Genomic DNA, 15,775 nt, shown 5'->3' with positions numbered 1-15,775 from the left:
GATAGGCAGGGCAGGATGGATATAGGTCTGTAACAGTTTGGGTCCAGGGTGTCTCCCCCTTTGAAGAGGGGATGACCGCGGCAGATTTCCAATCCTTGGGGATCTCAGATGATACGAAGGAGAGGTTGAACAGGCTGGTAATAGGGGGTGCGACAATGGCGGCGGACAGTTTCAGAAATAGGGGGTCCAGATTGTCAAGCCCAGCTGATTTGTATGGGTCCAGGTTTCCAGCTCTTTCAGAACATCTGCTATCTGGATTTGGGTAAAGGAGAAGCTGGGGAGGCTTGGGCGAGTAGCAGCGGGGGGGGGCGGGGCTGTTGGCCAAGTTGGAGTCGCCAGGAGGAAGGCATGGCCAGCCATTGAGAAATGCTTGTTGAAGTCTTCGATTATCACGGATTTATCGGTGGTGACCGTGTTACCTAGCCTCAGTGCAGTGGGCAGCTGGGAGGAGGTGCTCTTGTTCTCCATGGACTTTACAGTATCCCAGAACTTTTTGGAGTTAGAGCTACAGGATGCAAATTTCTGCTTGAAAAAGCTGGCCTTTGCTTTCCTGACTGACTGCGTGTATTGGTTCCTGACTTCCCTGAACAGTTGCATATCGCGGGGGCTCTTCGATGCTATTGCAGTTCGCCACAGGATGTTTTGTGCTGGTCGAGGGCAGTCAGGTCTGGAGTGAACCAAGGGCTATATCTGTTCTTGGTTCTGCATTTTTTGAACGGAGCATGCTTGTCTAATATATGGTGAGGAAGTAACTTTTAAAGAATGACCAGCATCCTCAACTGACGGGATGAGGTCAATATCCTTCCAGGGTACCCGGGCCAGGTCGATTAGAAAGGCCTGCTCGCAGAAGTGTTTTAGGGAGCGTTTGACAGTGATGAGGGGTGGTCGTTTGACCGCGGACCCGTGGCGGATACAGGCAATGAGGCAGTGATCGCTGAGATCTTGATTGAAGACAGCAGAGGGTATTTGGAGGCAGGTTGGTCAGGATAAGTCTATTAGGGTGCCCATGTTTACGGATTTAGGGTTGTACCTGGTGGGTTCCTTGATGATTTGTGTGAGATTGAGGGCATCAAGCTTGGATTGTAGGACTGCCGGGGTGTTAAGCATATCCCAGTTTAGGTCACCTAACAGAACAAACTCTGAAGCTAGATGGGAGCGATCAATTCACAGATGGTGTCCAGGGCACAGCTGGGAGCTGAGGGGGTCGGTAGCAGGCGGCAACAGTGAGAGACTTATTTTTGGAGAGATTAATTTTTAAAATTAGAAGTTCGAACTGTTTGGGCATAGACCTGGAAAGTATGACAGAACTTTGCAGGCTATCTCTGCAGTAGATTGCAACTCCTCCCCCTTTGGCAGTTCTATCTTGACGGAAAGTGTTATAGTTGGGTATGGAAATCCCAGAATTTTTGGTGGCCTTCCTAAGCCAGGATTCGGACACGGCAAGGACATCAGGGTTGGCAGAGTGTGCTAAAGCGGTGAGTAGGCAAACTTAGGGAGGAGGCTTCTGATGTTGACATGCATGAGGCCAAGGCTTTTTCGATCACAGAAGTCAACAAATGAGGGTGACTGGGGACATGCAGGGCCTGGGTTTACCTCCACATCACCCGAGGAACAGAGGAGTAGTAGGATGAGGGTGCGGCTAAGGCATCAAAACTGGTCGCCTAGAGCGTTGGGGACAAAGAATAAAAGGAGCAGATTTATGGGCGTGGTAGAATATATTCTGGGCATAATGTGCAGACAGGGGTATGGTGGGGCGCGGTACAGCGGAGGCAAGCCCAGGCACTGGGTGATGATAAGAGAGGTTGTATCTCTGGACATGCTGGTCTCAATGGGTGAGGTCACCGCATGGTGTGGGGTGGACAAAGGAGGTATCAGAGGTACGGAGAGTGGAACACAGGGTCCTTGCAAACCAAAACAATGATAATGATAACTAGCCTGAACAACAGTATGCAAGGCATATTGATATTTGAGAGAGACATACAATAAGGCATAAAGTGATTGCAGGTCTTGATTGGGAGAGCTAGCTAAAACAACAGTAAGATAACAGCAGCAATAACAGGGTGCTAGTCTAACACAGCAACAACAGGTAAAAATGGCGACGACTAGGCAGAGAGGGTCGGATTAACTACACACAGATCCTGAGTTAAAGCACAGAGCCGACAGATAAACACAAATAAACAGAATGGAGTACCGTGAATTAATGGACAGTTAATCTGACATGTTGGAAGACATGTGCTGAAACTTTTTTTTGCACACTTCTATAGAATGACCCATACAGAATATGCAGCTGATGTGCCATTGTTATCTCCATCATGGTAATAAAATGACCGTTTGGCTGCTGCACAATGTTTATATCATATTATTAAATCCCCTTTAATTTGCACAACAAACCTCACTTGTGCCTGCTGTGCAAAGCACTCTGGGACATGCAGTGAAGAGGTCAATGGATAGCGACCAAAACAATGAAATGCCATGTAAACACCACAACGCGTCCTCTCGTAGGAAATGGATCCAGAATCCCTTCATTGCTGCTCATCAAATGTGCCTACATTTAGGCTATTGTTATATGTGTAGTCACACTATGTTGGGGTAAAAATCGGAGTATAATGTTTGTATAGATGTCAACCCTAATACATATTCATGTCATCGTCACCAATCAACTGCATTACACTTAAAAACGTCTTCAACTACCACCACCGATTTCTATATGTTAGCTATGCTACTAAACTCAGCAAAAAAGAAACGGCCCATTTCAGGACCCTGTCTTTCAAAATCATTCGTAAAAATCCAAATAACTTCACAGATCTTCATTGTAAAGCGTTTAAACACTGTTTCCCATGCTTGTTCAATGAACCATAAACAATTAATGAACATGCACCTGTGGAACGGTCGTTAAGACCCTAACAGCTTACGGATGGTAGGCAATTAAGGTCACAGTTATGAAAACTTAGGACACTAAAGAGGCCTTTCTACTGACTCTGAAAAACACGAAAAGAAAGAAGCCCAGGGTCCCTGCTCATCTGCGTGAATGTGCCTTAGGCATGCTGCAAGGAGGCATGAGGACTGCAGATGTGGCAGGGCAATAAATTGCAATGTCCGTACTGTGAGACGCTACAGGGAGACAGGACAGACAGCTGATTGTCCTCGCAGTGGCAGACCACGTGTAACAAAACCTGCACAGGATCGGTACATCCGAACATCACACCTGCGGGACAGGTACAGGATGGCAACAACAACTGCCCGAGTTACACCAGGAACGCACACTCCCTCCATCAGTGGTCAGACTGTCCGCAATAGGCTGAGAGAGGCTGGACTGAGGGCTTGTAGGCCTGTTGTAAGGTAGGTCCTCGCCAGACATCACCGGCAACAACGTCGCCTATGGGCACAAACCCATCGTCGCTGGACCAAACAGGACTGGCAAAAAGTGCTCTTTACTGACGAGTCGTGGTTTTGTCTCATTGGGGGTGATGGCCGGATTCACGTTTATCGTTGAAGGAATGAGCGTTACACCGAGGCCTGTACTCTGGAGCGGGATCGATTTGGAGGTGGAGAGTTCGTCATGGTCTGGGGCGGTGTGTCACAGCATCATCGGACTGAGCTTGTTGTCATTGCAGGCAATCTCAACGTTGTGCGTTACAGGGAAGATATCCTCCTCCCTCATGTGGTACCCTTCCTGCAGGCTCATCCTGACCGGACACTCCAGCATGACAATGCCACCAGCCATACTGCTCYTTCTGTGCGTGATTTCCTGCAAGACAGAAATGTCAGTGTTCTGCCATGGCCTGCTAAGAGCCCGGATCTCAATCCCATTGAGCACGTCTGGAACCTGTTGAATTGGAGGGTGAGGGCTAGGGCCATTTCCCCTCAGAAATGTCCGGGAACTTGCAGGTGCCTTGGTGGAAGAGTGGGGTAACATCTCACAGCAAGAACTGGCAAATCTGGTGCAGTCCATGAGGAGGAGATGCACTGCAGTACTTAATGCAGCTGGTGGCCACACCAGATACTGACTGTTACTTTTGATTTTGACCCGCCCTTTGTTCAGGGACACATTATTCAATTTCTGCTAGTCACATGTCTGTGGAACTTGTTCAGTTTATGTCTCAGTTGTTGAATCTTGTTATGTTCATCCAAAATATTACACGTTAAGTTTGCTGAAAATTAAGGCAGTTGACAGTGAGAGGACGTTTCTTTTTTTTGCTGAGTTTAGTTTATATGAACGGGAGTAAGCGTATAGCTGACCTTTTTTTGAAACCCAAAAAGGACAACCTCTAAATATTTTTCATCAAAAACAGCCAAGTATATCCATGTCGGATTTTAGTAACCTCCTTGTTACTGATGACGGATTTGACGAATATCCACTTTGTTAAATCAGCTTTTTTGAATAGGTTCCAATGACAGCGTCCTTCTTCAATCCCTCACGCAAGTTTTCAGACCCCTCAAGGAACATTTATTTTTGAGAGAGAATCTAGCACCAAATCCAGCTACTTTTCAGGCTGCCTTTGAAGAGTTTTGTCACCAGGAGTGATAGCATTTAGCGACATTTCTATGGAGTGAGATTTTTTTGCGTATATTCAACATAACTCACAAATGAAACTATGGTCTGTGAATATATAGAAATATTTTGTAAATATAACCATTACTGTAAATCTGTACAAAATATTTCACAAATTAAACCATAATCCGTGAATATGTAAAAATGTGAAATACATATTCCAAAACTGCTTGTGGATATTCATGCTGTGTTTACTGATTTTTTAATAATTTTTTTCCACTTTTGGATGTATTACAATCCACAAATGTGACTTGTTTCAGGAAACATGTTGCATCTCACTACTTCACAGGAGAGGCATTTGAACGTATTACACTTTTAGGGGGGGCAGAAATGCCTTCTGGAACATGTAAACTTTCATGTGGCTTAATTACAAACGTGTATGCCATCTGTAAATACGAATAAAATTGTTAAATTATGAGGAACCTTCCCGCTATCCATGATTGGCTGAGATAATGGATGGGCTGAACATGCCGATAGATGAGTTCAGATTGGTTTGCCATGTAGCATGCTTCTGTCTATAACATGAGCTGCTCAGTATGTGTAGATAATCCTTTCTACTGTGGATTTTTTAGATAGATATCATGAAGAACTGCAAAATAACTGTTGCTACTGCTCTCCACCTACTGGAGGAAAATCGTGCCATGCTGACTCTCTCTGACTCTGAAAATGAATCAGAAATTCCTGATTTAGGTAAAAATGGTTAAAAACAAGTTTCCATTGAACCAGACATTGTAGAGTCTTTTGATGACAGTGATGGGGAAGAAACCGCGATCAACAGTGTTGTTGTCACTGAAGAAATTGACTGAGTTTTGAAATCTGTGGAATGCCCGGTGGAAGCAAAATATGATAGCTAAGGAGATGGAGAAAATTCTGGCGTTTGATTGCACATATGCAGAGGGAGTTGAGAAGAAAACTGAAGGCTGTTGTGTAAAACATCTGTCACCAGATTACATCTTCAAACTAAGGGCAACCATGGTATCTGTGACAGAGAGGGAGAAGCGTTCATCCATGTATGCAGGTAAGAGTCTAGCTAGCTACATTTTCAGATATTATGAGTTTATAATTTTGTCAGAAAGTCGTTTTCATTGCAAGTTAAAGCGTACTGTCAGAGGGGCAGATGGTAGGGTTGCCAACTTTCTCACTACCAAATAAGGGACAAAAGGTGGCGTGCCAGTGCACGGTGGAACTGCGGTGTGGGTATGGTGTTGTGTGAATGAATATACAGTGTATATCATATTCTTAGTCAATTGGAAAGGCAAAACATTTGTATATTCCATTCAGTCTATAGCTTTACTAAAACTGTATCATTATGTAAACTTATGTGAATAAACCTCAAAATAAATGATCAAAGAAATTACAGCAAAAAAAAAATTAACATTTCAAATGCGAAAGAGGAAAAGCGGGGCACAAGTCACTCACCAAGTCTACTTTTCCCATGGATATTTTTTTGCTGCTCTTAACTGATTCAAGCAGTCCTTTGTCCTTTCGCATAGCCAGAGAGAAGTCCTTACATGACAAGTCACAGTTCACAGACATTTGAAGTTCATTTTCTGTATTTCCTCCCGGCTAGCACAAAACTCTTCATAGAGTTGGTCCATAATGACTGTCTCTGTCATTTTGAGGGCAACCACCACCTGCTCCAGGTCAGTGAAGGAGAGCTCCTCATAGAGGCTGATCGGTTTCAGTTTCAACATTACATTTTCTGGTGAGAAATCAAACCACTTGTCAGTGTATGTAATGACAGTGTCATAGAACTGCACAAAGTCCTGTTGCTGCTTGGACCTTTGTGCTGACAATTGTTAGTCCATCAGCTGCTTGGTCTGGTATCCAAAAACACTGTTCTGTTTCCACTGAAGCATCTTCATTTTGAAATGTTGGACTTCCTCGTAAACATCTGTGATGCAGAGCGCTGTTTCCTCCAGCTTTTTTACGAGTTGGTCAAAAACACACCCCACGTTGTGGAAAGAGCACAGATAAATCTCAGCGGCTTCCGTTTTTTTCTTCATACTCAACATTACTCTTCAGTGCCCCAGGACAGGTCTCCCCAAGGGACCTGAAGTACGTAGTAAGAGCTGGCCAGCTTTGCAGGAGACGATCGACAGCTGGAAGAAGAGAGAGTCATCGTGTGCAAACATGTCGCAGAATTTCACTCCGTTCAATGTCAACAAAGGCAAAAGAAATGCACGCAGTTCCTCTCTTCGGGCGGCAGATACTGAGAAGTGGCTGTAGATCTTTAAAACAATTGTCTCAATATCCACTGACAGCTGATCGCAGGCGTTCTTGCAGGCATTATGAGCTATGTGTGCTGGGCAATTAGCTTTCAGAATGCGATTGTTGGCACTGCTCAATAACTGGTAAACGGAGAGGTGTTTTCCAAAGTTGACATTGGCATTATCTGCTGCATAGACTGTGATGTGTCTAATATCCAGTTCATGTTTTTCCAGACAGTTCATCAGAGCTTGATGTATGCCATTTGCAGTTTCATCATTATCTTCATAAAAGTCAAGTGACTTGCACTGCACTCCATCAGACACAGAGAAATATCTCACGCACACTGGACACATGTTTCTATTTCCCTTGGCAGCTGAGAAATACACGGGCTCGCCTTCGGTCGGGGACAGATCATCCAAAATATCCCGCGCGGTCTTTGGTCCTGAAACATTCATTGTAATCATCTCCGCTTTCGTTCTTCCCAAGTCTCCTTCACAACATTTGAGTCATGAAACAAAGGCACCTTTGAGCTTAACAAGACAGTCGGTGCTGTTGTAGCTGAGTCCATGTTTAACCGTATGGTACACATACGAGGCGTCACTACTAATAACAACAAGATAACAAATGTAAAACATACAGGGCCTGCCAAATGTGTATAGGTTCAGAAATGTTGTGAAATAGCATAGTTTTCAAATATAAATCAAACTGGACGGACATCATAACTAGAGGAAGGCCAGGACTATAAACAAACAAAATAGAACTATTGTAAAATAGATCGTGTCTGTAAAATGTGTATAAGATGTATAAACTGAAAGTAGAAGCCTAAATGTTATTGTTTATTAGTTTACTCCGATTGGGGGAAGGGTGGTAGGGTTTGCGGGGAATAATAAAGGTATATTAAAAAGTGTGCGTATGTATGTACAATTGAAGTCGGAAGTTTACATACACTTAGGTTGGAGTCATTAAAACTCGTTTTTCAACCACTCCAACAAATGTCTTGTTAACACACTATCTTTTTGGTAAGTTGGTTAGGACTAACCTGAGTCAGGTTTGTAGGCCTCCTTGCTCGCACATGCTTTTTCAGTTCTGCCCACAAATGTTGTATAGGATTGAGGTCAGGGCTTTGTGATGGCCACTCCAATGCTTCTACGTTGTTGTCTTTAAGCCGTATGCAACTTTGGACGTATGCTTGGGGGTCATTGTCCATTTGGAAGACCCATTTGCGACCAAGCTTTAACTTCCTGACTGATGTCTTGAGACATAAGGATATAAGGATGACGGTGTTGCAATTGTGGTGGGGATCATGATCCTGAGTTCCTGGAGTACTCTGTAAGGGTGAAGGAGATTGAGGTAGCAAAAGTTAGAGTGGTCAATCGAATCTCCTATGGGGAGGAGATTAAAATAATTGAAAAAACAAGTGAAACTAGTGGCGATATGGTTGTGGACGCACCACAGCCTGTAGTAAATGTTTGCTGCCAGACAAAAGATACCCTGTGTGTTAAAAATATGGATGTTGTTGCGTTCTTTGCCACAGTTATAAACTGTATAGCACAAGTCTCAAGGAAGTCGAAGGAACTGGACATTATAATGGCTGCGTCAGAAAAGTTTTTGGGACTCAAGGATTTTACATCTGAAGACCTGCAAGCACCGGAAGACCCACCCTCTCAGGTTCCCTTGAGCCTGTGTAGGGATCAGATCTGTTTTATTTATTTATTTAACAGAAAAGTTGAGTTTTTGGGGAATCCTATTTCCATCCCGCAGAGTGGGTGGCAGGATGCTCATTAAATTGTGTGATCACCAATATACCATAGAAGAAGAAGTAAAAAATAAACATGTCCATTTTACAATAGGCCTTTAATTTGGAAATTCCTGTGGATAAATGTGTTACTAAGGTTGTTATGAATAATACTGCAATAATACTGGTTTCATAACAACTTTATGTATACCCCCTTCATATAAAGTGTTACCTAATAAAATATTACTGAATTTCTTAGAACTTGACGCAAGAGTTGATGTGTAATTTTGTGTTGTTTGTATCCTCAGAGAGTGGTCGCCAACAACCACAGACGAGCCTCCGCCTCCACCAACCTGAGTCGTAAGCCCAGCCTGCAGCTGGTGGACACCCCGGATGGGCTGCGGGATCTGGGCCACCTGGAGCTGATGAGCCGGGACCTGATGGACCCTGCCGCTGGGGTGGTGCCCTTCAACCGCTCCATGTCCACCGACTCTCTCAGCTCTATTTCCTCCATCGGCAACAATTTTGGGCACGACTACACAGTGGGGCAGCTGGAGGTGACCCTGGAGTACGAGGCCCGACCAGGGCCTGGGCCGGGGGTGCTCCACATCGCCCTGCACCAGGGCAAGGACCTGCTGGAGAAGGAGGAAGGGGACTTCCCCGGCTGCTTTATCCGGGTCACCTTGGTTCCTGAAGAACTCAACGTGGGCGTCACCAGGGTGAGTGTGTGCATGTGTGTGTGCTTGTGGTAATAGTCTTTTAGATTGATATTATCGTATTTTATTTTGGCTTTGCAGAATGGTTCTGTGATATCACATTTCACTGAAGATGCAACACTAATGATGTTCTGGGATCATTCTTGTAGAAAATGTTCTCAGAAACCAGACAGAAAATTCTCTCTGTTTTGAATGGACAAAGCCATCGATCACATCATATCTAGTTTTAATGAAATTAAAAGAGGAAATATTTACCAACCAACAAACACAAGATAAAAAGCACCCTAAGGAAAGCAAAGCTATTGGTCCTAGGCTTTGGGATAGTTAAAAGGCCAGAGGACCTAAGGGGGACCTACTGGGTATATCACTTAAAAGCATGTCTGACATGTATTGGGGTGCACAATCGTGGTTTGATTTATAAACCAATAGAAGCATCTTAAAATGTATTCTAAAACTCACAGGCAGCCAGTGCAGACCTTAAAACCAGTGTAATGTGTGCTCTCCATCTGGTCTTGGTCAGTACCCGTGCTGCAGCATTTTGTATGTTTTGCAGTTGACCAATGGATTTCTTGGGTAGACCAGACAGGAGATCATTACAGTAGTCAAGCATGGATGAGTCTCTCTGTATCAGACTGAGAGAGAAACGGTCCGCACCTTGGCAATGTTCCTCAGGTGGTAAAAAGCTATTTTGGTCACATTCCTATTGTGTGATTCTAAATTTTGTTCAGAATCTAAAATGACACCTAGGTTTTTTTTTTACCTGGTGTTTTATCTTTATTGCCCGTGAATTAAAATGTGCGGATAGATTCTCTTGATTTAGCTGAAGGAAGTTGTGAGCCATCCAAGTGTATTTAAATCACTAATACATTTACATTTGACATTTTAGTAATTTAGCAGATGCTATTATCCAGAGCGATTTACAGGAGCAATTCGGGTTAAGTGCCTTGCTCAAGGGCACATCGACAGATTTTTTCCCCCACCTAGTCAGCTCAGGGATTTGAACCAGTGACCTTTTGGTTACTGGCCCAAAGCTCATAACCACTAGGCTTATCCAATAGGCTACCTGCTGCCCACTAATACAGTCTAATAATGAATCCGTGGAGCTAAAATCCTTTGGTGACACAGAAATGTAAAGTTGTGTATTGTCTGTGTAGTGCTGTGCTTTCTGATAATGCTGCCAAGGGGTTACATATAGAAACTGAACAGTACCGGACCAAAAATCGAACCAGAACTGGACCGGAGAGGCCAACCCACCTCTCCAGTCTGTCCAGAAGGACATCATGTTCAACAGTGTCAAATGCAGAACTTCAATCTAAGGACAGAGAGCTGTTTGGCATCTGTGTTGTCTCTAAAATAATTTCCCACTTTAACTAACGCTGTCTCTGTGCTGTGGTGGGTACAGAAAACAGATTGGATTTTTTTTTTAAATTACAGTTGGCACTTAAAAAGTAATTTATCTGTTTGAAAATCAATTTCTCCAAAATGTTGCTTCAGAATGGAAGGTTGGATGTTGGCCAAAAATTGCTAAGAGTTGAAGAATCTAATTGACTTTTTTTCAGAAGGGGTTTCACCATAGCAGTTTTTAACAATAGCTTGCACTTCAGATATGCAATTAAAAACTGTTTTGAAGAAGGTGGTGGGGATAGGATCAAGAAGGCAGGTAGAAGGCTTAAGTTGTGATATCACTTTCCTGAGTATGTCTGTGTCAACCAGGGAAAATAAATCCACAGTGGCTTTGCATGACAGGCTAGGGCACATATCATCAAACTTATCATCAGGTCTTGCTTGACTGATACCCAGCCTAATGTTGATTATCTTATCTCTGAAAAATGCCGCAAACTCATCACATTTAGACGTGGAGGAAAGTTCACATAGGTTTGCGGGGTAGGATTTATTAGACCATTAATGATCGAGAAGAGCACTCAAATTATTCTGATTAATAGTGATCAAGTTAGAAAAATGAACCCGTCTGGCATTTTTTATTGACTTGTTTTATACGCCAAGTTGCTCTCTCAGATATCATAATGGACCTTCAACTTTGACTGTCTCCACTTCCGCTTTGCCTTTCTGTAATTTCTCTTTAATTGATTTGTTTCCTCACTCATCCGAGGGGCTCTCTGTTTGGATGTGTCCTTATTCAACTTTACTGGAGCTATGGCATCAATGGTTGCCCTTAATTTGCTATTAAAGTTATCAACTAAATCATCACAAGACGGAAGTATAGGTGGTGGAGTATTGTTCATACACTCAATAAATTATGTAGCAATGTCAAAGGTAAGATAGCGTTTCTTAATAATCTGTTCAGTACTACCCGGTGCTATGGGCAACAAGGTTGTAAAAAATACACAGTGGTGATCAGATAAAGCAACATCAACAATAGAGGATATGTCAATAGAAAGCCCCTTGGTAATAACCAGGTCCAGAGTATGGCTGTGGTTAAGGATGGGCCAGTAGAAAGCCCCTTGGTAATAACCAGTCCAGAGTATGGCTGTGGTTAAGGATGGGCCCAGTAGAAAGCCCCTTGGTAATAACCAGGTCCAGAGTATGGCTGTGGTTATGGGTGGGCCCAGTAGAAAGCCCCTTGGTAATAACCAGGTCCAGAGTATGGCTGTGGTTATGGGTGGGCCTAGTAACATGTTGGATAATGTCCATAGAGCTCAAAAGATTCATAAATTCAATGGCCTTGGGGTCAGTCTCTTTGTCAACATGAATGTTCAAATCTCCCAACACAATGATTTTATGATAGTTCTCAAGGACAATAGATAATAGTTCAGATAAATCAGTAAAGAAAATGGGGCAGTGCTTTGGTGGCCTATACACGGTTATGGCCAGCACTGGTGGCTGACATTTAAACAGTATAGCATGATGCTTAAAAGACCCAAAGTCGCCAAACTAAATATCCTTACAGCTGAGAGCATTAGTTAAAATAGAGGCTGTCCCCCCATCCGTTTTCCCATTTCTGATAAAGTATGAAAAGCTGTAGTCCGGGGAGGCTTCAATAAGAGCAGCATTACAGTCTGATGACAGCCATGTTTCAGTGAGAAACATGCAATCAACTTTGAGCTCAGTACTGAGGTCATTCACTGGAAAGGTTTAACTTGTGATTGCGCTAACATTTAAAAGTGCCATATTCAATGACTGTGGGCATGTACCTCGAGGTAACCAATGGAATAACAACCAAATGATTCATGTTTACAACCCACGTTTTCTGACAGTCTCCAATCTATCAGAATGGTAGGAGATGACAGTTTGTATAAAGTCACTAGAAGGTGGAGCTAAAGGGAAATAAATGAGGTTACTCACAATAACCGTAGTGCCATTTCTACAGGAGTTCATATACTTTACAAGTCCTCTGTTGCTTATTCTGACAGGGAGGACTGGAGCAATACCAGACCCTGTCTGTCAGTCTCTAAAATAATAATCCTGGAACCCCTTCGGTTAGGATGAATACTGTCTCTTTTAAAAAGTGCTGGTTGCTCCCACAGCAACTCAAAGTTGTCACAAAAAGAGGGAAACAGAGATAATTATTATCTTCCCTGTGCTAGCGAGGGTGTTTAAAACATGTAGTTCTCCCTCAGATCGCCTCAAACAAAGGCCGTTAAAACCTACATGAATGACAATGGTGTCAATATTGGAGTAGTTGTCCGGAACCGTGGGCAGGAGGGAGTTGATGTCATGGATATGGGCTCCTGGGCTCCTGGGTGACAGTGGACCTTGGTCGGTCCACAGATCATAGGCAGGCCAAACTCTTTCACCATCGAGCTGCCCACAATAATGGTGGTTGTGATGGGGAAGCGACCTGCTGAACTGCGGTGTCCGTGGGGAGGGTGCCGCTGGCTGTTGGTATACACCCAGGATCAGTGCTGACTCCCGGGGCTGTTAGGTTCGTCTCAAGTGGGGCGAAGCTGTTTGATAGCTGGATCAGATCTTCTCGGATAGATGAAGGGTGGCCAGACTGCCCTAATCTCCTACGCCTTGCAAGTGTCCAGTCTCCACTGGGCCGTGGAGTTGAGCTGAACATCTGTCCATTGGATTGAGATCAACGCCGCCCGACTCATCAGCAGCTTTGCTATAGGAGGCATTGAAAACTGAGATTGGGTTTGCTTGGGTTACAGCAAGGTCGGTGTACTTAGAAAACAGGTTATCCTTTTCTTACAGCCGAGCTGACAGCCTGAGGATCTCTTCCCTAAAGTGCTTGATAGTGGTGCATTTAGGGCAGACAAATGCATGTCTATTTCCCAGTTGCACCTTATCTTCATCTTGTGATTGTGTGGAAATCATCTCACACCTGAAGCATTTGTGCCCAGCCGTGGATATAAACATTTGTGGGCTAGCACTGCTAGTGTTAGCCTGCTCCGTTTTAATGATAGCTAGCAGCTAGCAACTAATACTTAACAGGAATCCGGGACACAAACTTGCGGTACCAGCCGTCAAAGCTTAATACGAACTTAATAGCAATACGAACTTAAGCTTTGATTTAATGAAAACTATTTAATAAAAGCAACAAACCGAGTGTAGACATTACACTGGTATGTTGCTGGCTGTGATGACGTCTGTTGCGTGATGCCCTTGTGCGTATTTTTGATACCATTAATTCCTATGTGAAGTGTCAATAGCACATTGAAGCCAACTGAAGTCGGTTATGATGGCGTCTCATGGAGACATAACATGTGCAGTTTGAGCTACACCAGGAAGTGATGTTGCAGGCTAGCTCAGTGCTGCCCCTATCATTGAGTAACTCAAGTTGAAGGCCAACCGGGGTACTGCAGGCTTCCATTAGCAACTAAATTATCCTTAACTTCTTCAGTGTGTGATTTTAAAATAATCGCTTCAAGGACATACATCAGGTGCATTAGAAGCAATTGTTGGTACCATGATTGTCCTCAATATGTTTTTATTGACACGAAAATTGTCTTTGAAGATATGGGGGATCCTGTTTTCCACTAACAATGCCTGCAGTACCGCAGTCGGCCTTCAACTTTCGTGGCTTCAATGGGAGGCGGCAGTCGTTCTCATCTGGTTTTGGTAACTTTTCTTGTTAGCTGAGAAGTGTTGATAACATCATCACCCAAGTTTGGAGTCAGAGTGAGAGAGCAATGAGTCCCTTGGGTTAGAGTTTTGAGCCTTCAGCTCGATGGGCTAATCCTATTCTTGTCTGATGGGAAAGTGCATTTGATTTCCAGCACCAAGTCTCCTGGGGCTTCTTACATTAGGTTTGAGATGGAATAAAGGATTCGTTTCTGTCACACAGGAGGCTACATCCACAAACATGATAATTGCAACCACAATGCACCACAATGTACAGTGACCGCCAAAGTCTCCAGGCTTGTCACCCTCTGTACTGCAAGATAGTCAGGATCAGAGCAAATCACTGTGTTAATGCATTCACACTGGCCACAATGATAGCCACTGTGCGGCTGAATCAAGGAATGTTGGAGACCGGGGGGAAATGCTGACATCAGCTGGATCTACTGCTCCGCTCGGCACAATCCACAGGGGAGCAAGCTGTTAAGCCTGTCTTCTCTCTCTAGATCTCCGACGGTTCCTTTTTCCCTCAGTCACACTGTTTAGTGGTGGTAATCGCCATAATTATAAATGTTCAGACTGTCACATATTAGAGATGCAGGGAATGCTCCATGTAGGAAACATTATATTCACACATTACAGGCCAAGGAGAATGTGTTCATTGTTTTGGATGTAATTTACATCCAGCCATGCTTATTTACAGTTAAGTGGTGTTTCAGATTCTGCAGGTATTTGAAGTAGGGTTGTAATTAGAGGTCGACCGATTATGATTTTTCAACGCCGATACTGATACCGATTATTGGAGGACCAAAGAAAGCCGATACCGATTAATCGGCCGTTTTTTAAAAATGTATTTGTAATAATGACAATTACAACAATACTGAATGAACACTTATTTTTACTTAATATAATACATCAATAAAAACAATTTAGCCTCAAATAAATAATGAAACATGTTAAATTTGGTTTAAATAATGCAAAAACAAAGTGTTGGAGAAGAAAGTAAAAGTGCAATATGTGCCATGTAAGAAGCTAACGTTTAAGTTCCTTGCTCAGAACATGAGAACATATGAAAGCTGGTGGTTCCTTTTAACATGAGTCTTCAATATTCCCAGGTAAGAAGTTTTAGGTTGTAGTATTATAGGAATTATAGGACTATTTCTCTCTATACAATTTGTATTTCATATACCTTTGACTATTGGATGTTCTTATAGGAACTTTAGTATTGCCAGTGTAACAGTATAGCTTCCATCCCTCTCCTCGCCGCTACCTGGGCTCGAACCAGGAACACATCGACAACAGCCACCCTCGAAGCAGCGTTACCCATACAGAGCAAGGGGAACAACTACTCCAAGTCTCAGAGCGAGTGACCTTTGAAACGCTATTAGCGCGCACCCCGCTAACTAGCTAGCCATTTCACATCGGTTACACCAGCCTAATCTCAGGAGTTGATAGGCTTGAAGTCATAAACAGCGCAATGCTTGAAGCATTGCGAAGAGCTGCTGGCAAAACACACGAAAGTGCTGTTTGAATGAA

The 15,775-nt window shown here is 43.5% G+C and overlaps 1 protein-coding gene across 2 annotated transcripts in view; it reads left to right on the top strand.

Moving 5' to 3' along the window:
* syt12 (synaptotagmin XII) overlaps positions 1-15,775 on the top strand; it is a 40,199-nt gene that overhangs the window by 17,055 nt on the left and 7,369 nt on the right. For both annotated transcript variants that reach the window (XM_023984742.2, XM_070442908.1), the window contains one exon: positions 8,807-9,217. In XM_023984742.2, coding sequence (XP_023840510.1) covers positions 8,807-9,217 — 411 coding nt within the window. The remainder of the gene's footprint in view (positions 1-8,806; positions 9,218-15,775) is intronic.

The sequence above is a fragment of the Salvelinus sp. IW2-2015 genome, linkage group LG4q.1:29 (assembly GCF_002910315.2).
Source record: "Salvelinus sp. IW2-2015 linkage group LG4q.1:29, ASM291031v2, whole genome shotgun sequence".
Taxonomy (NCBI): Eukaryota; Metazoa; Chordata; class Actinopteri; order Salmoniformes; family Salmonidae; genus Salvelinus; species Salvelinus sp. IW2-2015.
The sequence above is the reverse complement of the archived record's forward strand: the minus strand, read 5'-3'. Positions and strand labels throughout refer to the sequence as shown.